The sequence below is a fragment of the Pan paniscus genome, chromosome 1, assembly GCF_029289425.2.
Source record: "Pan paniscus chromosome 1, NHGRI_mPanPan1-v2.0_pri, whole genome shotgun sequence".
In the NCBI taxonomy this organism is placed as follows: Eukaryota; Metazoa; Chordata; class Mammalia; order Primates; family Hominidae; genus Pan; species Pan paniscus.
Genome location: NC_073249.2, coordinates 17,437,373 through 17,461,799, shown reverse-complemented (window position 1 = coordinate 17,461,799; position 24,427 = coordinate 17,437,373). Strand labels below are relative to the sequence as shown.

General features: G+C 41.4%; 1 protein-coding gene across 7 annotated transcripts in view; it reads left to right on the top strand.

Annotated features, from left to right (window-relative positions):
- DISC1 (DISC1 scaffold protein) overlaps positions 1 to 24,427 on the top strand; it is a 414,191-nt gene that overhangs the window by 113,443 nt on the left and 276,321 nt on the right. For 6 of the 7 annotated variants that reach the window (XM_055102062.2, XM_063596538.1, XM_034948993.4 and 3 more), the window contains one exon: positions 10,001 to 10,151. In XM_055102062.2, coding sequence (XP_054958037.2) covers positions 10,001 to 10,151 — 151 coding nt within the window. Of the gene's footprint in view, positions 1 to 5,472; positions 5,569 to 10,000; positions 10,152 to 24,427 lie in introns of those variants that run through there. The other variant, XM_055102196.2, reaches the window with a different exon arrangement.

Genomic DNA, 24,427 nt, shown 5'->3' with positions numbered 1-24,427 from the left:
CTAATTCTAATGCGATGGTATTAGGAGGTGGAGTGTTTGGGAGGTGATTAGGTCATGAGGGTGGAGCCTTCATGAATGGAATTAGTACCCTTATAAGAAGAAACCAGAGAGGTAGCTTGTTCCCTTTCTGCCATGAGAAAAAGCAGCTGCCTGCAACGTGGCAGCTCTCACCAGAACCTATGCTGGCAGCTTGATCTTCGACTTCCAGCCTCCAGAACTCTGGGCAATACATTTCTGTTGTTTAATCTACCCAGTCTATGGTACTCTGTAATAGCATCACCAACTGACATAGACAAGGAGGTCTCTGATGCACGTTTTTGTTGTTTTGTAACCATCATGATTTAAAAACATCTTGTGGAGGTATTGGTCATATTTAGCACATGAGGCTCTGGGACTTAAGTGGGGTAAGTGATTTGTCAAATAGAATATGCACAGTTAGTGTCAAAGCCGTTGCCCGGATCTGGGTACCCTGATCCTTAGTGTTGTGATTCTGTGTTCTATCCAATGTCATGCCTCCCCCACATGACTCAGGAGCAGAGTGCTGGCATGGAGAAGAGACAGGGAGGCTGAGCGAGCTCACTTATGGTCCTGAATGCCAGGGGCAGAGGTTTGGACTTTGTTCTGCAGCGCACATGGAGTCCTCCAGGCCTTTGAGAAGATTTTGTATTACAGGTTGAGTATCTCTTCTATGAAATGCTTAGGACCAGAAGTGTTTTAAATTTCCAATATTTTGGGGGGTTTTAGAGTATTTGCACATATATAATGAGATATCTTCAGGATAGGACCCAAGCCTATACATGAAATTCATTTATGTTTTTTGTACATCTTATACACATAGTCTGAAGTTAACGCTATGCAAAATTTCAAAATAATTTTGCACATGAAACAAAATTTTGGCTGCATTTTGACTATGACCCGTCACATGAGGTCAGATGTGCAGTTTTCTACTTATGGCATCATGTCAGCACTCAAAAGCTTTCAGACTTTGGGGCATTTCAAATTTCAGATTTTTGGATTAGAGATGCTCAACCTGTAACATGTACGAAAGTGCTTGGAGTAATGCCAGGTTCTAGCAGATGTTTTTGCATTTTGTTTATCAGCTTGTGCACATCTGAGTGTTAGGAAGGTCGCTCTGTTGGTGATGTGTGGAAACCATGGAAGGAGTGAGAGAGATCAGACAGAGAGTAATTCATCCTTGCAGAAGTGCTGACAACTCGGGCTAGGCTGGGGACAGTAGAAATGGAGAAGATGTGAATATGTCAAATACCACGAGAGACTCACGAGGATGTGAAATGTAGGAAGAGGACAAAGCAAAGGATCTGAAGCTGAAGGCCTGGATGGGATAGTGCCCTTGCAAGGCAGAGTAACATCTTGCTAGGTAGGTAGGCAGTGAACTTGATTTAAGACTTGATGAGATTTATGTCTTATATTCATTTAGTTGCTAATGAAAAGGATTTAAAGTGGCTTATGAAAAGCGTAAAAAAACAAGAAACAAAACAAGGGAATCTAAAGTTCATTGTAATCAGACTCATTTTTTGAACAATTTGCTGTGAGCCAGGCAGCATCCCAGGTGCAGGTCACTATACAATGACCAACACCTGTGTCATGGCGCCTCTTGTGTGGATGCATGAGGCCTTGAACATGTGGAGGTGAGGGTGTGGTGGCTTGTCAAGGAGAACCTGCCTGTGCTTAGGGAGCTGGTGGAGCAGGGAGCCTACCTGCAGGGTTGGCAGGACCGGAGGAGATACTGGGATCTGATGGATGAGGTAGACTTAGCCTGGGCTGGATGTGGAGGAAGAATGACTCTGGCAATGGGAACGGCAGATTCTCCTGAACCCTGCTCCCAGCTCCTCTCACAGCAACTTTGCTTTTCTGGTTCCCTATGTCCGATCTGTCAGAGAACATCTTGAATCCGACCACTTTTCACCACCTGCACTTTCATTTCCAGGTCCTGGCTACCCTTAGGTCTTGCCTGGGGAACATCAATGACCCTGTGACTGGTCTCTGGGCTCTGCTCTTTTACAATGTGCTCCCAACAGAGCAGCCAGGTGATCCTGTTAAACATGAGCTAGATCATGCCAGTCCTCTGCTCAGAACCCTTCAGTGGCTCTCATCTTCCTTGGGGTAAACACCAAAGTCTGCTACAATGGCCTATGTGGCTCTGAAGATCAAGCCCACTCTCATACCCTCTCTCCCTCATCTACTACTTTCCCCTTCTTTCACCCTACTAGGAGTGTTCCTTACATATTGAAGCGTGTATTTGCCTCATGGCTTTTGCACTCTCTGGGAGCTCCCTCTGCCTGGAATATCCAATTAGTGAATAGGGGTGTCATTCGGGGAACCCAGAGAGCCAGCTTTTGTCAGAAAGGAGGTAGGATGCACCCTTATGCTAACCAGAGGTGGTGCTGGCAGGGCAAGTGGAAGCTCCCAGTAGCTGAGAGCTGTGAGAGAGGCTGGAGTAGGAGATAATTTAGAAATTGGAGATCATCACTGAAGCTATGCAATTGCTGGTGACCATCCTGATGCCTTTTTCTAATCATAAGATAAAAAATAACTGGGGCTGAGCATGGTGGCTCACGCCTGCAATCCTAACACTTTGAGAGGCCGAGGCAGGAAGATCAGTTGAGGCCAGGAGTTTGTGATCAGCCTGGACAACATGACAAAACCCCATCTCTGAAAAAAAAATTTAAAAAGCAGAGCCTGGTGGCACATACCTGTAGTCCAAGTTACTTAGGAGGCTGAGGTGGGAGTATTGCTTGAGCCCAGGAGTTTGACATCAGCCTGGGCAACATAACAGGGCTCCTTAGCTACAAAAATAAAAATAAAAAAAGCTAGGTGTGGTGGCACATGCCAGTAGTCCCAGCTACTTGGGAGGCTGAGGCAGGAGGATCGCTTGAGCCCAGGAGTTGGAGGCTGCCACTGCATTCCAGCATAGGTGACAGAGCAACACTTTGTCTTAAAAAAGAAAAAAAAAAGAGAGAAAGTAGTAGCTTTTGATGCCTACCCTTTTGAAGGTGAGTGGCAGCATGGAACATAGCTAATCACAGATATTTTCTGCGATAACTTATATCTTTCTTTGGAATTCACTGTGAGTGTAATTTTTGGTAGCCAGTTTACCATTTCCAGTGTTTAATTTTGTTGGATCAGCCTGCGCTCTCCGAGAACTTTTCATCTGGCAGTGGATGGGTATAGTTTAGAATATGGTGGATAGCAGAGGGAGGCTAGACTGGGTTTTTAATTTTTTTTGGAATTTGAAGACAGTGCTTAATGATATTACTAATAATAGACAATCCTTTTGAACACGTACAAAGTGCCAGGCATGATGCTAAATGCTTTGCATAGATTATCTCAGTTAATCCTCAGAAGACCTTATGATGTAGATACTATTATTAACCCCATTTTTTACAGAGCAGGAAACTGAAGCTTAGAAAGGTTAAGTAACTTGAAGGTCAGACAGCTAGAAGTGGCAGATGTGGGGAAGACTCAGGTTTTCTCCTAACCCCTATGGAACAGATCTGGATGCATCTTTACATACATTATGACTGTATCAGGATGCTATTTTAGAACACATAATTCAAGAACTTTATTGCGTTTCACCAAAGTTTTGAGTTTGTAGAACAAGAAATAAAGTATTAAGAAAGAAATCATATAAACGTTTGAACGCTTGGTGTCAGTTAAGGAATGGGTACATTTCAGCATTATCCTAGAAGGTCTTATCAGGCCAGACTCTACTGCGTATTTTAAGTGGGGTGTCTGAATTAGCTTCTGCAGTAACTTCTGAAGAAGGTGGCACAGACTGAGAGATCTGCTAATTACTTGGGACTTGATCTTGGACAGATGACCTTTTCTAGTATCCTTAGAATGAATTGTTGGTAAATGCTTAGTTTCCGGCTATAGGTTTCAATGCATATGACAAGTTTATGTGAATGTCTTTCACTTAACAGCCTCAGAGACACAAGTTTTCTGCCCTTTCCTCTACCTTTTTGGGACCCAGGTGTGTGCCTTGGGAATGGGCCAGTGCAGGAAAAGAGTTAGGTTGAGAGGCACACTGTGACTCATGTTACTCTCTGCTGGTGTATGATAAAAGGTTTTGTTCAAAATGACAAGCTTGTTGAAAAATGTGTTTTAATTTAGACTTGAGTCTTATCGAAATGGCCTCCTTAGAAAATGGCTTATAGAGCCATAAGAACATAAAGGAGTCTTTGTGATCTAGGGTAGAGACTCTTAAAACATTTTCTCATTATGACGTAAAAAAGGATAATGTTTGCATTGCACACTGGGGTTAAGTAGTAAGTGCTAATGGCCCGAGGTGATGGCTTGGGATGTTGAGCTGCCTTGGGCCCACCCACTGCCCCAGGGTGAAGAGGATCAAGGTCTTAGTGCACTAGCCTGCTAAGGACCACCAGAAGGGAAGCTCTGATGAATGGTATCTTAAAACCCAGTCCTTCCATTTCTGCAGAAATAGTTTTATGCGAAACTTTCTAATTCTTTGGGCATTGGATTATGAAGATAAGTTCTCATTAGAATGGATTCCAATTTCTGCAGTTTATTTAAAATTTTTTAACAGTTTGATACCAACACTTTATTAGCAAAGAAAATGGAATCAACTTTTTTTTTGGTGCCAGAAAGCATAGTTTTTTTTCCATAAGAAACAAAGGTGGAATATATGTAATGGGTGAGAGACAACCAAAACTTGCCACATAAGGGCCAGTGAGAGAATCCCAACAAATAGCAAAAGTTCATTTTTCCATGACCTATTCATCACAGAACAATTAAAAAGCTACACAAAGATCAGTCTTACCTGCATTTTAGAAATACATTTCAATTCACCCATGGATCCAACATGGGTGATCTATCTATCTATTCTTTTAGATAGACAGAGAAGTTTTTATTAACTAACTTAGGAAAAAACACTACCTGTTAAACTCATAAACAATTGTTTAAAGAGTATCTACAGAATCCTTCTCTCAATGTTTCCATGTAAAAGAAATGAAAATCAATAGTCCAGAGATCCTCATTAATAATGAGCCACTGATAAACACAACATATTTATAACTTGTATAACATTTTATTTATGTGCATTCTTTGAGCATTATGCAATATGTAATTAAAATTTTTTTAATTAAAAAAATTTAATATCTTTATTTTTTGTCAATTGATTTTCCCCCACTTAAAAAATTTGCAAATAATAATTGTGCATATTCATGGAGTACATAGCGATGCTTCAGTACATATAATATATAGTGATCAGATGGGGGTAATTAGCATATCCTTCATCTCAAACATTTATTTTCTTGTTTTTTTTTTTGAGACGTAGTTTTCCTCTGTTGCCCAGGCTGGAGTGCAGTGGCAAGATCTCGGCTCACTGCATCCTTCATCTCGCGGGTTCAAGTGATTCTCCTGCCTCAGCCTCCCGAGTAGCTGGGATCACAGGCGCCTACCACCATGCCTGGCTAATTTTTGTATTTTTAGTAGAGACGGGGTTTCACTATGTTGGTCAAGCTGGTCTTGAACTCCTGACCTCAAGCAATCCACCTGCTTCGGCCTCCCAAAGTGCTGGGATTACAGGTATGAGCCACCGTGCTCAGCCTAAACATTCATTATCTTTTTGTGTTGGGAACATTCAACATCCTTCTGACTATTTGAAACTCTAAAATATACTATTGTGAACTATAGTCATTCTGTATTGCTGTAGAACACTAGAACTTATTCCTCCTATCTAGCTGTAATTCTGTAACTTTTAACAAATCTCTCCCTATCCTTCACTTCCCCCTACCCTTCTCAGCCTCTAATATCCTCTATCCTACCTCTTACTTCTATGACATCAACCCTGATACAGTTTGGATGTTTGTCCCCTTCAAATTTCATGTTGAAATGTGATCCCCAGTGTTGGAGATGGGCCTGGTGGGAGGTGTTTGGGTCATGGGGTGGATCCCTCGAGAATGGCTTGATTCTCTTCCCATGGTAATGAGTGAGTTTTCACTCTGTTAGTTCATGTGAGAGCTGGTTGTTTAAAAGAGCCTGGCATTTCTTGCTTGTTCCCTCTCTTGCCACGTGACATGCCTGCTCTCCCTTAGCCTTCTGCCATGATTGTAAGCTCCCTGAGGCCCTCACTGGAAGCAGATGCCGGCACTAAGCTTCTTGTAAAGTCTGCAGAACCAGGAGCTAAATAAATCTGTTTTCTTTATAAATTACCCAGCCTCAGGTATTCCTTTATAGCAATGCAAAACGGATTTAAGCAAACTCATTTTAGCTTCCACATATGAGTGAAAACATGTTTAACTTTCTGTTCCTGGCTTATTTCACTTAACATAATGTCTTTCAGTTTCATTCATGTTGCCAAGAATGACAGGATTTCATTCTTAATGGCTGAATAGTATTTCATTGTGGATATATACCACATTTGCTTTATCCATTCATCTGTTGTTGGACACTTAGATTGATTCCATATCTTGACTAATATGAATAATGCTGCAAGAACATGGGGGTGTAGATGTCTCTTTGAGATGCTGATTTCCTTTCTTTTGGATAAATGTGCAGTAGTGGGATTGCTGGATCATATGATTGTTCTATTTGTAGTTTCTTGAGGAACTTCCATACTGTTCTCCGTTGTGGCTGTACTGGTTTACATTCCCACCAACAATGTGTAAGAGTTCCTTTTTCTTCACATCCTTACAAGCATTTGCTGTTTATTTTTTATTTTTTTGTCTTTTTGATAATAGCTATCCTAACTGGGGTGAGATGATACCTCTTTGTGATTTTGATTTGCATATACCTGATGATCAGTGATGTTGAGCATTAAAAATACATTTTTGGCCATTTTTATGCCTTCTTTTGAGAAATGTCTGTTCGGATTATTTGCCCATTTTTAAATTAGATTGTATTTCTTTTGTTGAGATGATTCAGTTCCTTGTATATTCTGGATAGTAATCCCCTGTTGGATGGGTAGTTTGCAAACATTTTCTCCCATTCTGTAGGTTGTCTTTTCACTCTGTTGATTGTTTATTTCTTTTATTTTTTTGAGAAAGGGTCTCACTCTATTCCCCAGGCTAGAATGCAGTGGCATGATCACAGATCACTGCAGCCTCGACTTCCCCAGACTCAGGTGATCCTCCCACCTCAGCCTCCTGAGTAGCTAGGACTACAGCCATACACCACCATGCCTGGCTAATTTTTGTATTTTTGTGTAGAGATGGTGTTTCACCATGTTTCCCAGGCTGGTCTTAAACTCCTGAGCTCAAGTGATCCTCCTCATTTAGCCTCCCAAAGTGCTGGGATTACAGGTGTGAGCCATTGGGCCTGGCCTTGTTGATTGTTTTCTTTGCTGTGCAGAAGATTTTTAATTTGATAAAATCTCACTTGTTTAGTTTTGCTATTGTTGTCTGTGCTTTTAAAATCTTATTCATAAAATGTTTTCCCAGGCTCATGTCCTCTGTTTTCTTCTCATAATTTTATCATTTTTGGTCTTACATTTAGGTCTTTGATTGATTTAGAGTAGATTTTCATATAAGGTGAGAGGCAGGGGTCTACTTTCATCCTTCTGCGTATGGATATACAGTTTTCCCAACACCATTTGTTGAAGAGACCTTCTTTTCCCCAATTAGTGTTTGGAACCTTTGTCAAAAATCCAAAAATCAGTTGACAGTATATATGTGGATTAATTTCTGGATTCTCAATACTGTTCCATCGGTCCCTGTATCTAATTTTATGCCAGTACCATGTTGTTTTGGTTACTACAGCTTTGTAGTATATTTTGAGGTCTGGTAGTGTGATACCTCCAGTGTTGTTCTTTTTGCTTATGATTACTTTGGTTATTTGGGGTCTTTTGTAGTTCCATACAAACTTTAGGATTTTTTTTTCTGTTTCTGTGAGAAATGTCATTGGTATTTTGATAGAGATTGCACTGTTATTTTAACAATATTAATTCTTACAATCCATCAGTATGGGCTGTCTTTTCATTTGTTTGTATCCTCTTCAATTTCTTTCATCAATGGTTCATAGTTTCCCTTGCAGAGATCTTTCACTTTCTTGGTTAAATTTATTTCTAGGTATTTTAATATTTTTGTAGTTATTGTAAATGAAATTTCCTTATTAATTTATTTTTCAGCTAGTTTATTGTCCATGTATAGAAATGCCACTGGTTTTTGTATATTAATTTTGTATCCTGCAACTTCACTGAATTCATTTATCAGTTCTAAGAGTTTTTTTGCTAGAGTCTTTAGGTTTTTCTAGATATAAGAGCATGCCATCTGCAAATAGGGACAATTTAACTTCCCCTATTCCAATTTGAATGTCTTTTATTTCTCTCTCTTATCTAATTGCTCTGGATAGGACTTCCAGTGCTATGTTGAATAAGACTGGTGACAGTTGGGCATCCTTGTGCTGTTCCATTTATTAGAGGAAAAGCTTTCAGCATTTCCCCACTCAGTAAGATGTTCACTGTGTGTTTGTCAGATATGCCATTTATTACATTGAGGTACTTTCCTTCTATACCTAATTTGTTGAGAATTTTTTTATTATGAAGGGATGTTGAATTTTATCAAAAGCTTTTTCTGCATCTATTGAGATGATCATATGATTTTTGCCCTTCATTCTATTGATGAGATGTATGATGTTTATTGATTTGCATATTTTGAACCAACTTTGCATTCCTGGGATAAATCCCACTTGATCATGGTATATTATCTTTTTGATGTGTTGTTTGATTCTGTTTGCTGATATTCTGTTGAGAATTTTTGTGTCTCTCTTCATCAGAGATGTTGGCTTCTTTTGTTGTTGTGTCCTTGTCTCATTTTGGTGTCAGAGTAATGTTAACCTTGTAGAATGAGTTAGGAGGAATTCCTTGCCTTTTAATTTTTTGGAATAGTTTAAGAAGAATTGGTATTAATTATTCTTTAAAGGTTCAACAGAGGGTGTGGGATAGGGGTAGGGAGTGCATACCTTATGCTTCTAATCTGGAGCAATGCAGCTGTGCAGATTCCTGGCAGCTCTCCAAACTGGACTCAGGGCTTGCAAGAACTGTGAGATTCTCCTTTTGCAAGGACTGTAGGTGTTTGCTCTGTCAATAGGAGTTGATGAGGTCCTTCTGTTTATCTTTTCCATGCAATAAGAAGTCCCTCCTGACTCCAGGCAGATTCAATCTGAGCAGGGGATACAGGGCTGCAGAGGCTGAGTGCCTGCATGCTGCCTTTCGGGACTGCCATTCATCACAGTTGCATTTTCACTCCCCCACCGTACTCCAGCACCCTCCCTTCAACACTCCAGTCAAATCTTACTGTTTATTCATTGCCTTGGTCCTTTTTTTTGGTGGGGGTCGGGGGGCAGGCAGAATGCCAGGCATCTCTAATCAACCATCTGCTGACAGCACTCTTCCAAATGATCTGGAGTTTATTTTTATTTTTAAGAAAAAATTGTATTACACAGATTCTATATTTATACCTTGTGCCAGTAGACTTAAGGTCATTAAAATATAATGGAACCCCTACTTTACAACAGAAGTGGATATATAGTCATCTATAGCATGGTAGAATTCGAACATCATTTCTGTGGCTTTAGTAACTGTGACTGGCTCTATCTGGATGTGCAATTTCTGAGGAAATGTTAAAATCAAAACCTGGGCACTGATTTTTTTTAAAAAAGTAATTATATAAAACTCACCAAAATTATAGTTTTTTCCCCCAAAATGCTCATTGTGCTTTTAAAATAATTAATATTAAGTATCCCTCTGTGTGAAGATCATAATTATGACCATCATATCACTATGTCAACAATGACCTTTGAGAGTTAAAAGAATAAAAGATAGGAGAGCCATCTTGTTGGTGCAAAGAAGATTCTTAGAAGTACCAACTGAGAGATGAAAGTGCTGGCCTAGAAACTAGTAACCTTCTCATGATGTCATTAAGGCAAAGGTTCACTACAACTGGAGCTAAGAGACACCGGGGTTATCTATTTTGCATTTCATGGTTCTTTTTTCCTCTCTCTCATCATTTTGGGTTTCCAGCTGAGACGTTACAACAAAGATTAGAAGACCTGGAACAAGAGAAAATCAGCCTGCACTTTCAACTTCCTTCAAGGCAGCCAGCTCTTAGCAGTTTCCTGGGTCACCTGGCAGCACAAGTCCAGGCTGCCTTGTGCCGTGGGGCCACTCAGCAGTGAGTACTTGTTATTGTCACCATTTTCCCCTCATGTTTCTTCCTACCTCTCAGCTCCCACATAGTGAAGAGCTGGGAGGAGCTTAGCTGTAGAGACCCTTGGCTGCCTTTCCTGGGAAGGGCCCTTTGTTGGTTGGGAAGGTGGGGATTCTTCCAGAGTGAGATATGGCCCATGTGGGTCATGCATCTCTAGAAAGAAGACTTTTCTGCCACTTGACAGAGAGAGAACCTTCTCAAGTGCAGCTGCATCCCAGGTCTGAAGCATCTCTTGGGAAACTACCCTTCTAAGAAGGTGGGGGTAATTTCCTCTTGTTGAGGCAGCTTGGTGTCCCGTGATCATATTAAGCCTGTAAGATAAACAGATGGTCCCCTCTGACTGAGCAATGAAAATCCATCCTCCTCCTAACTCTGCCCTCCAGCTCCTGAGCAACATTTGCTATTTGTGTCACCCAAGGCTCTTCTGAGATTAGTAATATATAGAGAGCAGTTGCTGCTTCTAATCCAGTGGCTTGTGGTCCTGGCTGCATGTTTGAATAACTTAGAAAGATTTAAAACCTACCATTGTCCAGGCTCCTCCCCAGGCAAGCTAAGTCAGAATGTCTAGGTGTGGGAGGCAAGGGTGGCTCCCAGATATTGGCATGCTTAAAAAGGCTGAGAACCACTGCTCCATCTACCTTTGTGTTCCCTTTCTCCCTAGGTAAAGGTCTGAGAGGGAACAGGTGTTTTATGAATGCTATGAGCCTCATCACAATTCAGGTCTGGTTCTACTTAGTTATCAACATGGCCACAACAATTCCACTTTATTTCCCACTTCCAATTGGCCCTGACAATCACAAGATTTTCTGGCCTATTCCTATTAAGTGTACATGGCATTATACATTTAGTTTATCTTGATACCTCCCTGAAGCCTGCCTGCACAGTGAGACCAATTACTTTCAGTTTTGCCAGTAGCATGTAGCAGAGTGAATGGCACCTGGTAGGTGCTTCCTTATAACTATTTGCTTAGTGAACTTTTTCATGGTTCTCCTCAATAGAGAGTGAATTTCACCTCGCCATTTTCATTCTTTTCTAATCTGACATTGAGACATCATTGCAACATTGCGTGTTCCTCTTTCACACACGAGGCCACTCCCAAATTGACTTTCTCTGTAATTCTCTCATTCTTTTATCTTTGGGGTTATTTCTTGTCGTCTACTCCAGTCTTGGGAAAATTTTAGCATGTAAAAATAGGGCACAAAGATTGAGGCACAATAAATTTAGCTAATTTATTATGTTTCTATTTATTTAACAAACACTTTCATAACAGTTACTAAGTGCTTTAGAAGTTACTCATTTAATTTATTTCCATTTTTGAAAATTGTGGTAAAATACACATAACATAAAATTCACCATCTTAAGTGATGGTGATTAAGTGATTAAGCCATTGTTAAGTATACAGTTCAGTGGTATTGAATACATCATAATGTTGTGCAATCATCACCACCATTCATCTCCAGAACTTTTCCCTCTTCCCCAACTGACACTCTGTACCCATTAAGCAATAAATCCCCATCCCTTCCCCTCTTCCAGTCCCTGACAACCACATTCTAATTTCCATTTCTCTGAATTTGACTACTCTGTGTACCTCATAGAAGTGACATCATACAATATTTGCTCTTTTGTGACTGACATTTCTTATAGTATAGTGTCTTCAATGTTCATCCATCTGATAGCATGTGTGAGAATTTCCTTCCTTTCAAGGCTGTATAATACTCCATTGTATGGATAGACTACAGTTTGCTCATTCATTCATTAAAATAACTCATTTAATGTTCATGACAATTCTAGGGGGTAGTATTATTTTATATATTGATACCTACGTGTATAGAGATCTGTATCTACATCTATACCTGAATTTTAGGATAAGGAAACCAGGCCCAGTAGAAGCTAAGAAACTTAGGCAGATCCACCAGCAGGTGAGTGCTGAGGGAGACACAAACCCAACTGTCTGGCTTGCATCTTGGCCCTGAATCAGTGCACTGTGCTGCCTTTTAAGTCTGGGCTGGCAAAGGCTGCTATATTATTATCTCTTTAGCCATACCTGCAATTTGGATGGAGAGTGTATTAGTCCATTCTCACATTGCTATAAAGAAATAACTGAGACTGAGTAGTTTATAAATGAAAGAAGTTAATTGTCTCATGGTTCTACAGGCTGTACAGGGAGCATGATGGTAGCATCTGCTCAGCTTCTGGGGAGGCCTCAGTAAACTTACAATCATGGTGGAAGGTGAAAGGGGAGCACACACATTGCATTGCCAGAGTAGGAACAGGAGAGAGAGAGAAAAGAGGGAGGTGCCACACACTTTTAAACAACCAGATCTCATGAGAACTCTATCATGAGAATAGCACCAGAGGATGGTGCTAAACCATTCATGAAGTATCCACCCCCATGATGCAGTCATCTTCCACCAGGCCCTGCCTCCAACACTTGGGATTACAATTTCACATGAGATTTGGGTGGGGACACAGATCCAAACCATATCATTCCACCCATGTTCTCCCCAAATCTCATGTTTTTCTCACATTGCAAAATACAATCATCCCTTCCCAATAGTCCCCCAAAGTCTTAACTCATTTCCAGCATTAACTCAAAAGTCCAAAGTCTCATCTGAGACAAGCCTAGTCCCTTCTGCCTGTGAGAGTCTGTAAAATATAAAACCAGTTAGTTACTTCCAAGATATAGACATTGGGTTAATACTCCTGTTCCAAAAGAGAGAAACTGGTCAAAAGAAAGGGGCTACAGGCCCCATGCAAATTGAAATGCAGTAGGGCAGTCATTAAATCTTAAAGCTCCAAAATAATCTCATTTTGACTCCATGTCTCACATCCAGAGCACACTGGTGCAAGGAGTGGGCTCCCATAACCTTGGGCAGCCCTGTCCTTGTGGCTTTGCAGGGTTCAGATGCTGCAGCTGCTCTCACAGGCTGGCATTGAGTGCCTGCAGCTTTTCCATGCTGAGGATGCAAGCTGCCAGTGGATCTGCTATTCCAGGGTCTGCAGGATGGTGGCCCCCTTCTCACAGCTCCACTAGGCAGTGCCCCAGTGGGGACTCTGTGTGGGGTTCCAACTCCACATTCCCCCTCCATATTACCCTAGTAGTGGTTCTCCATGAGGGGTCCTGCCCTGCAGCAGACTTCTGCCTAGACAACCAAACTTTTCCATACATCCTCTGAAACCTAGGCAGAGGCTCCCAAGCCTCAACTCTTGCACTCTGTGCACCTGCAGGCTTAACACCATGTGGAAATTGCCAAGGCTTATGGCTTGCACCCTCAGAAGCAGTGGTCCAAGCTGTATCTGGACCCCTTTGAGCCATGTCTGGAGTTGGAAAAACTGACAGCAGTGTGAGGAGCAGTGTCCTGAGGCTGTGCAGAGCAGTGGGGCCCTGGGGCTGGCCCATGAAACCATTCCGTCCTCCTCGGCCTCCAAGCCTATGAGGGGAGGGGCTGTCATGAAGGTCTCTGAAATGCCTCTGAGGCCTTTTCCCCATTGTCTTGGCTATTAGCACTCAGCTCCTTTTTACTTATGCAAATTTTTGCAGCCTGCTTGAATTCCTCCCTCGAAAATGGTCTTTTCTTTTCTACCACATGGCCAAGCTGCAAATTTTCCAAACTTTTATGCTTTGTTTCCTCTTTAAATATAAGTTCCAACTTTAGGTCATTTCTTTGCTCATGCATATGAGAATAGGTTGTTAGAAGCAGCCAGGCCACATCTTGAATGCTTTGCTGCTTAGAAATGTCTTCCACCAGATACCCTAAATCATTAATCTCAAGTTCAAAGATCCACAGATTCCCTAGGGCAGGGGCACAATGCAGCCAAGTTCTTTGCTAAGCAATAACAAAATTGACCTTTACTCCAGTTCCCAATAAGTTTCTCATTTCCATCTGAGACCTCATCAGCCTGGCTTTCACTGTTCATATCACTACCAGCATTTTGGTCATAACCATTCAATCAGTTTCTAGGCATTTCCAAACTTTTCCTCATCTTCGTGTCTTCTTCTGAGCCATCCACACTCTTCCAACCTCAGCCCATTACCCAATTCCAAAGCCAGTTCCACATTTTCAGGTATCTTTACTTTATAGCAATGCCCCACTTCTTGGTACCAATTTTCTGTATTAGTCCATTTTCACATTATTATAAAGAAATACCCAAGATTGGGTAATTTATAAAGAAAAGAGGCTTAATTGGCTCACAATTCTGCAGGATGTACAGGAAGCATGATCTGGCATCTGCTCTGGCTTCTGGGCAGGCCTTAGGAAACTTACAATCATGGCAGAAGGTGAAGGGGGAGCTAGCATATCACATGGCTGGAGCAGCAAGAGAGAGAGAAATGGGAGGTATTACTCACTTTTAAACAACCAGACCTTGTGAGAACTCTATCACGAGAACACCAGGGGATGGTGTTAAACATTCATGAAAGATCCATCCCCATGATTTAATCACCTCCCACCAGGACCCACCTCCAACATTGGGGATTACAATTCAACATGAGATTTGGGTGGGGATGCAGATCCAAACCATAGCAGAGAGTGATGCTTTTATTGTGGTCTTGCCTAAGTTTTTGATAGAATATGATTAACTAAAAGCCAGTGTCATGCATTCTTAATTATATTAGGTTACACCATAAGGACATCTCTTATATTTGACTGTTTGAAACCTGTCAAACATTTTATGGGGTTTGACCTAATAAGGCCCCCAGAAAAGTATAGGCCTTTATTAAACATTTATCAAGCCAATATTAACTGTTGGCTTACTTTATGAGCTATCATCCTCTTTCCTTTTCCTTACAGGAGTTGTCTGTATACTATGCCAGTGAATGTTCCATTCACTTTTTGAGCTCACTGTGACCTGATTTCTATCTCTATCACTCCTCAAATATCTACCAAAGTCAGCAATGACTTTCTATTTGCTAAATTAAAAGACATTTTTCAATTCTTATTCTGCTATGTATCATGGCAGTGTCTAGAATTTTTAATAAATTCATTCTTAAAACTCCCATTTCCCTTGGCTTTCATGATTTCACCCTTCCTGGTCTTCTTGCTACATTTCTGGCCATTCTTCTTAATGTCTTATGAGCTCCTTCTCTCCCTTTCTTCTTAATTTTTTTTTTTTGAGACAGAGTCTCACTCTATTGGCCAGGCTGGTCTCAAACTCCTGGGGTTAAGCAATTCTTCCACCTTGGGCTCCTGAAGTGTTGGGATTACAGGCATGAGCCACCATGCCCAGCCCCTTTCTCTTTAATATTGTTGTTCTTCTGTCTTCTGTTCTAGCTTTTCCTCTCTTCTCACTTTGTATCTTCTTTCTCAGTGGTCTCAAATGCTCTGAGGCTTCAGATACTGTTTCTATACTATTTTTTCCCAAATTTCTATCTCTAGCCCTGATTTATCTCCAGAATTCCAATCCACAATTCAGTTTTCTATTGAGCATCTCCCTTATTTTTACTTAATTTAGTATCTTTTTATCCTTAACATTACTATCTCTTTATCCTTGCCTTTTACTAAGTTTGCTATCTTTTAAACTAAATTTACCGTTGTTCTCCCCATTCAGTTCCTTCTCCTATATCCCCAGTCTGAATGACTTTCACTGCCATTTACCCAGTTACCCAAGCAAGGACTCTGAGGCATCTCTGGATCCTCCCTTTCCATCCCTCCCCACAGTCATTGGTCACCAAGTCCTGTTGTGTCCACTGTCTGTCTCTCTCATTTCCACTCACTTGTCTCACCTGCACGTCAATGCCTTAGTTCTGGTCTTTAACACTTTAAATCTGGATTATTGCAGTGGTCTCCTTGCTGGTATTTCTGATTCCATTATTACCACCTCTCATTCATCTTCCACAAGGCCATGATAGAAGTATTTTGTTATGCTCAATGGCTCCCTATTGCTTGCAGGATAAAATTCATGTTGCTTAGCATGACATTAAAAGTCTTCACGATCCAGCCCCTGCCCAGCTGCCCAGCATTTAACTAGACATTACCAGCATCTGCAATAGACACTTACTGAAATATTATATGTTACCCCCATGTTCTGAATGTTTCTAGATTCTATGATCTTGCTCATGCCCCATTGTTGTTACCAACTATTGCCCATTCTTCCAGACTTAGTGAAACAAATATCCTTGCAAAGCTCTGCTCATCAGTCACACTGCCTCTCCCTTGAATGACAGCATACCTTGAATGACTTCACTTCTGCTTAGGTCTTAAATACATCTGTTTTCTTGAATATCCGTTTACTCTGACAGATGATAAGCTCCTTGAGGACAAGACTGTATTATATTTATCTTTCTATTTCTAGAGACTAGAATAGTGTCTGGCCCATAATCTGTATTCTATATTCATTGAATGTGTGAATGTGACACATATGCATATGTAGCTATATATAGGTTCACAAACGTATATGTGAATATCGAGAGAGAGAGAGAGAGAGAGAGAGAGACTGACTTCACTTTATTGGGATTCAGTTGCCCTAGAGGAAAATGCTCCTTCAGCTTTTCTTCTGAACTTGCCAGCAAGAAGGAGTTGCGCAGAATCTTGACAGTACCTTGGATAGGAGGTCATTTCTGGTCCTTTCTCTTCCACCAACCAGCTGTATATGGCTTGGTGTAGTTATCGAACCTCTTCAAACTCCACTCCCTTCATCAGAAAATGAGGGGGTTAAATTAGATCACTGGTTTCTAAACTAAAGTTATTTATGTTTTATCTCGGCTTTTGTTTTGCTAAATCCACCTGTCTTATTATTACCGTAACTAGAAAATAATGAGTTGAAATTAACTTTCTGAAATTTTTCTAATGCATATTAACACAATTACCTAGTTGCTAAAATTTTTTTAAAACCTGCCTTTCAGTGTGCCAGCTACCCACTGCTGTTTTCACAGTGACCACCAGGGGGCCATGGTGGCAGGCTGAAGCTCACACAGCCCAGAGCCTGGACAGAAACCGCTCTCACAGGCTCTCCGAGTCAAGGGGTATATATAATATTTTTGAATGAGTGGTGCTTTTCCTGTAGAAATAAAATAGTTGTATCAACATGAACAATGTTAAATACTAATTAATAACTCAAATAAGTGCCTGCTAACCTTTTTGGGATCAAGTATTTATTTATTTTGAGAAGCTGATGAAAGCTATGGACTTCCTCTATTGCAAAACCACGTGTACACATGTACATATATGAAAACTATTGAGTGTATTTTCAGGAGACTCACAGATCTCCTGAGTTATTCGTTAACTCCTTAGAGGGTCTTTGGTTCCCAGGTTAATAAAATTTAGTTTAGGATAAGATTTAAGAAGCTGTAAACATCCAGATACAATCAGATCCTTTATGTTTTATTATTTTTGTTGTCACTTTGTTCTTAAAAATCACAATTTAATTCAGCTTTTGAGAAACACTGTTTAATCCTCTGAACTCGTGTAGAAGAGCACCCTGGGTTATGTTCAGATCCTGCCAGCAGCCAAGAGAGCTTTAACTATCTTCAGGGGTTAACTAGGTTCCTCTGAGGGCAGATATTGGTACTCAAATCATTTGACCCCTCTTCTGTGGGGTCCTCTGGCCCAGTGGATTTGCTTGTTGGAGGAATAACTTTTGTGATATCCTCTTGATTCCTGTGGGAAGTTCATGTATCTTTGCCACAACAAATGGTATATGCTCAGGCCACCCTATAATAGACCCTCTCTGCCCTGCTAGGTCTCTCTAATTCCTTTTTCCCTGGTTTACGGGGCAGCAACACATCAGAAGTGAGTTCCTTAAACAATGCTGCAGCGGACAGTTTGGGTGCCCTGTGTCCCAATCCCTCGGCCTCCCTCCGATTCCCTCCGCAACTGGGAACCGTGCTCACAGTCGGCTTTCCACTCAGGCACCCAACAGGTTTAGCAGGCCTGTCTGCACAGGTGTTCTCGGAACCTGTGTGAGGAGGGGTGGGGGTGGATAATGCCCCAGCCTACCCAGCCTCTTAGGGAACAGTTCTGAGGCATGCTCCACACTGTTTTTTTTTTTCTTTTCTAGGAGGTTCCTACTACTAGGAACCTTTTGGCCAATGGGTTCCATTTGTCCGTGTGGTGACCACCTCCACAATGAACCTTTTATTGAATTTTCCTCTTTCTCACTCTAGTTTCTTGGGAATCACTTCTTCAAAAAACAACCTGTACTCAGGTCCCTGTCTCAGGCTCTGCTGTTAAGAGAACCTAAATATAGACAGATATCCACGTTAGAGAATTAGATGTCAGTCTTCCTTCTTGCAGGGCACCCCCAATCTTTGTGAGTGAATCTAGTGGACTTTTTTTTTTTCCCACTGGGTTTGAGTAGAAGAGTTTACTCCCATGTGGGCCAGGTTTGGATAGGCAAACCATGGGGTAGGGGAGAAAAACGCGTCTCTCATGAAGACCCATTTCCTAGATGGCCAACAGGTGGGTGGGTATTGAGAGTGGTGGTTGATTGCAGAGGTGCTGGTTGAGCAGCCCCAGGGGTAGGATGCCCCACTCCGTCATTAGAGATTCAGAATGCAGAGCGTTTAGGTCTATGTCCTTCAGCTTTAGTTTCCAACTCTGGAGCAACAGGAAATTTCTACCTCAATATCCTGTGACAACAGGGATCAGAAGAGAAGAGAGAGGCTTCTGTTCCTACTGTGTCTTCCATCCAATCAAAGGAAAGTTATTTTTCCTTTCTCCTAAGAGAGAGAGTTGGCCTACTATCATCACACATTTGGAAGATAATTTTCTCATGAATACATTGCATTTCTCTAACTATACACCCCGTGCATTTTTCCACTGGATCTTCACCAATATGTACGTGAAAACTGGTCCTATTTGTAACCGAAATTGTGTGTGTGCATGTATGTGTTTGTATGCATGCGCACACAAAATGTCCTTTATCGAAGACCTTTTCCCAGGGGATAACCTCAAACTCAAGCAAACAAAATATAACAAAGTTTAAAACAAAGATCTATCATGGTTTTCCAGTGGGGCTTATCAAGGCAGAGCCCCAGTTTTCCTGTCCACATATTTCCCACTAGCATACTTCCTTTGAGATGGGAACAGAGAAGATGAATGTTGTGCAGCACCATGATGCTTTTGGACAGAGTCATTCTTCCTCTGGCCAATTGCTCCTCAATTGCCTTTGAAACATGTGATTCTTTATTTCCCTTTGGTTGTCATGTAGGGACTAACACAGCATTCAGTGTCACAGAATTCAGTGATGATCAGCTCTAAGCCCTTGAGATTGGAATCAAGATACACTGTATGAGACCAGAAAATAACTGTTACAGACACATTTTACCCAGGATATAAAATGAGATGGCTATGATACAACATGAAAATTATCATTACTGGCTGGACATAGTGGCTCACACCTGTAATCCCAGCTCTTTGGGAGGCTGAGGCAGGAGGATTGCTTGAGACCAAGAGTTTGAGACAAGCCTGGGCAACATAGTGAGACCCCATCTCTACAAAAAAAACAAAACAAAACAAAACCAAAAAAAACTAGCCAAATGCGGTGGTGCGTACCTGTAGTCCTATCTACTTGGAATTGTTCTTAAGTCAGGAGGATTGCTTGAACTCAGGAATTTGGGGCTGTAGCAAGCTATGATTACACCACTGCACTCCAGCCTGGCTGACAGAGCAAGATCTCATTGCTAAGAAAAAAATATTTGTTATTACCAACAAACCAGGATATATTTCTGAACCCCAAATCAGATCAGGAGATGGGGAACCACAAAAGACAGTGGCATGCCCTGTGTCCCACTCCCAGGAGACCAACTCCAGACCCTTAGTCATGGCCTCAATAAGAGAAGGGAGAAAGGACAAGGGGGGAAAAATAAGTTGTGAGCCACAGAGGACTTCTCAGAACTTGTTTTGGAACTATTGGATTATAAATAAAAGCTCCCAAATAAAGGTCTTCCATATCATCCTCTTTGTTCCAACTCAACTGAAGTCTGTCCTGAGGCCAGTGACATCAGGCATAACTATTATGAACCCAGATAAATATTCATGTGCCTCTCTTGCCGGGTGGTCATTTCTATGAGTGGGATAAGACTGTATAAAACAATGAAAGTCAGTTTCCCAAGGAATGTGACTTCTCCATGCTCCTTACTTTTTAGACCCAAATCATATATATATGGAAGAATTATAAAGTTACCTGTATTGTCTCTGGCAATTTTACAACATTCTTTTGTGCTCTCAGAATGGCCTTGGTAATTTAGGGCATCATTGATTGAGTGAGCAAGCTATTTCTAGGTGTAAAGTGCACTTCATTGGTTCTATGACTGGCCCAAACCCCTTCTTTATCACCATCTTCCCAAAGAGGGAGAGATGGGACACACAAGTCATATGACATAAATTTGATAGGATAGTCATCAGTAGGGAGCAGCAATTAGCAACCTTAATCAGAAGAGTTATACCCAACTCTTGTTGCCAGAAATAGTCATCTGAAAGGTGGCACTCCCTCAGGACCGCATTTTTCTAACTGTGATGATGAGAACATTGGCCTTATTAGTTTTGGTCCTTTCTGAGACTAAAATTCTGTGATTCCAGCAGTGGCACAAAGCAATTTTTCTGGTACTCTAACAACATTAGGGGTCTCAGAGAAGGACGTCCTGTGTTACATACATGTGAAGAGGCGTAAACCACAGCACTGTCACTAGCAGTTCCGGTGCAGGATTTTCTCACAGGTGGATTTCCTGGCTTCTCCTTGCCCTGTCAACATTCTCACTTGCAAAGCCTTCTGAAGGTGGCCTCTCGAGCAATGCCAAGGGCACTAGAGGGCCCAGGGGGCCTGAGTGCTGGGCTGGGAAGGAGGTGGCAATGTAGGCTCATCACAGGCGTGCACCCCTTAAGAAGCTGGCACAGGAACCACAGACACCTAGACGATTTCTTCATTCTTTTTTCAATATTCCTGAAATATGCATTCAAACAGTCACATGGTAAAAATTGTCAATGGAATGAAAACATTTTTCCTGTGCAATTTGGAGCTAATTTTTTCTGTGATGTAGGATCTTATTTTATGAATGGATTTTATCCTCCTTTAAATTATTGATGGAAAAGGCCAAGATTTTTCCCGTACTGGGGTGGTGCCAATGGAGACCTGTATGACACTGTGGGTTCCGGGTGTGATCTTGGACACCTGAATCCCCATTGGCACTGAGTGCTGTTCTAACATTCTACCCTGCATGTTTTTATTTCTTGCCCCTGAGGGATTTGCTCATTTTGCATACTGATTAGTTTACAGCAGTGATGCTAATTTGCAGCGACATCAGGGATTACAAATTGAGAATTATTAAATATAAAGGGGACAACATTGCAGAACACAAAGGAAGCCTGACTCAGAGGACAGAAGATTTGAAAGACGGAAGCCTGTCCCTTGCTTCATTACTGAGCTACAGTGTGTCCTGGGGCCATCACTCAGCCATCTGTGGATCCCTTTCTCTACCTGGAGTAAGAATATGAGAGACAGACAGAAGAGTTTTGGTTAATCACAGGGGATTTTCTTATGGATTAAGTAATGAATGTGATTAATGATAATATAGAGAATTCCCAGTTACCCACCTGTAGCTACTCTGTAGCTAATTTTCAATTCTGTGTTGATTTCCTTCAATGACTCTCATCCCGACCCAGATGGTATCTATTTAGGAAATTCAAGAAACTTGTACTATTAGCATAAGCAGAGCAAATTGGGGAATAAATTAGTGCAAAGAAATGATCCAATGCAATAGAAAAGTGAATATAAACGACTTCTGGATTTTCTAGGACACAGACTCATTGAATCATTCTATAAATATTTGCCAAGCCCCTACTAAGTGCTGGGCACTGGGGTCCTCACCATGAGATGAGCTCAATCCCTTCCCTCCAGGTTCACAGTCAGGAACGAGGAACTGTGCAAACAGGCTGAGACTCTGGAGCCCAGAGGAGGAAGTGTGTTTCGTTCCCACAGACATCAGTACCTGATAGTAGTAGGATGGTTTTGTTCCAGACATTTCTTCTGATGCATATAAATATCCTCAGACACATTTTATCTTTTTTTCTTTCTCTTTTCTTTTTTCTTTCTTTCCTTTCTTTTCTTTTTTCTTTTCTTTTTCTTTTCTTTCTTTCTTTCCTTCTTTCTTTTTCTTTCTTTCTTTCCCTTCCTTCCTTTCTTTTCTTTCTTTTCTTTCCTTTCCTTTTCTTTTCTTTCCTTTCCTTTCCTTTCCTTTTCTTTTCCCTTCCCTTGCCTGCCTGCCTGCCTTTCCTGCCTTCCTGCCTGCCTTCCTTCCTCTCCTTTCTTTGTGGTATTGATTGCCCTGTTGCCTAGGCTGGGATGCAGCAGCATGATCATAGCTCACTGCAGCCTCTAACTCCTGGGCTCAAGTGATCCTGCCACTTCAGCCTCCCAAGTACCTGGGACTACATGCACGTGCCACTGTGCCTAATTTTTAGTTTTTTTTTTTTTTTTTTTTTGGTAGAGATAAGGTCTCACTGTCTTGCCCAGGCTGGACTAGAACTCCTGGGCTCAGTGATCCTCCTGCCTCAGCCTCCCAAAGTGCTGGGATGACAGGCTTATGCTACCATGCCTGGCCCACATCTTTCATCAGAAAGTGAGTGCTTTGGACATGAGTACAGTGTTCATTTTCCCGATACAAACATTGAGATCCTGGGGAGATCAACAGCAAGCTTCTTGAGGATGGAGGTGTTTTGTCTCCATCCCCAAACAGCCCCAGTGTGAGGGTGGGGTCTGTATACAGGAGATGCTCAGTGGTCATTTATCAAGTCAATTTGTTCCCCATAGTTCACTCCATAGGGAAGCCATTTTTGTTATCATCATCACTGTCATTCTTATTTTAAAAATGAAGAAGATAAGGTTCAGAGAGATTAGGTAAGTGCGGTGACACGGTGTGAAAAAGGCAGAACCAAGACCCAAAGCGTGGCCTCTGCCTCCACAGGCTGTGCACTCTCCACGTTGCACTGCCCTGCTGATAGCCACCAAGAGGACTCAAACAATGGGTGTGTGTGGATGTGACTGGAAGGCAGGGGAGATGGAAGTTCCTGGGCTTGCTGAGAACCTAATGGTGTGTGGTATCTGGGAAAGAGCAGGAACCTGGGACTCAGCCTGATCCGCATTGACTCCTAAACTCTCCTTCCTGCTGTCTGCATGGCCATGGGCTAGACCCTGACCCACCGGGACTCGGTTTCCTCATCAGCAAAACCGGTATAATAGCATCTTCATCTTAGGTCTGTAATGAGAAGCGAATGTGATCAAAAGATAACGTCTGGTGAACAGTACATTCTTGATTCATAGTACTTTATTTTATTATTATCAGTTTAAACATTTTTCTTGCTGCTGCTATTTGCCTTTAAGCATATGAAACAAAGAATAGATTTCTAAATTATGTCATATGTTACAATAAGTGACCTTTAAGATTATTCAGAGAATCCGATCTTTTTGGTAGACTTAGGAACAAAAGCAAGGTTCCTTTTTCTGTAACTGCTGTTTTCTAACGTACAAAAACTGAGGTGACATATTTTCTAGTATTGTTTCTAAATGTATGAAGCCTGCTTCATTGCACCATGGTTGGTTGGTTCACTTATTTCGTAAGTGTCAAGTTAAGACTCAGCAAGGGGGAAGAGTCTCCCCCAGCTTTAAAGTCTACCATCATTGGTCCATGCCTTGCAATTGCCCATTTCTTCATTGCTTTGTAATTTTTCTGTTGATGCATTTGTCTCTCCTGCTCCATGGAAGAACCAAGAACTGTTTAGCATTGTGTCCCCAGAGCCAAGCACAATCCATAGTACATACCAGGCAAGCTCAGTAATGTTTTTTCTTTTTCTGAATGAATGAATGAAATGGGGTAGGAGTAAAAGGAGACAAACATAGCACAACATATATTAGGATCAGTTACTCATTTTCTTTTCTAAGAAATGCGGAGGCAGTGCGACCCTGTGTTAATATATAAATAAGAACATGCAGCTTCACGCTTCTCCTCATTGAGCCCTGAAATAAGTACAAAGGTGGCAGACAAGATCTAGCTGTGTGGGAGATGCCACGGAAGGAGGGGATAGGTTTAATTTGGCCTTTTTAGGATGCTGAGTTTATGCCTCCAAGTGTCAGAGCTACAGATGTCTGCTCCTCTGCAGGGGAGGATGACCTTGAAGGTGATGTTATTGATGAGCTTTATTTAAAACACAGACATGTTCAAGAGCTACAAGACTAATTGGCTATGTTAAAATATTTAAATCAAAAGTGCAGCTACTTAGTGTGTGTTGGCAAACATTTTATGTTACAGT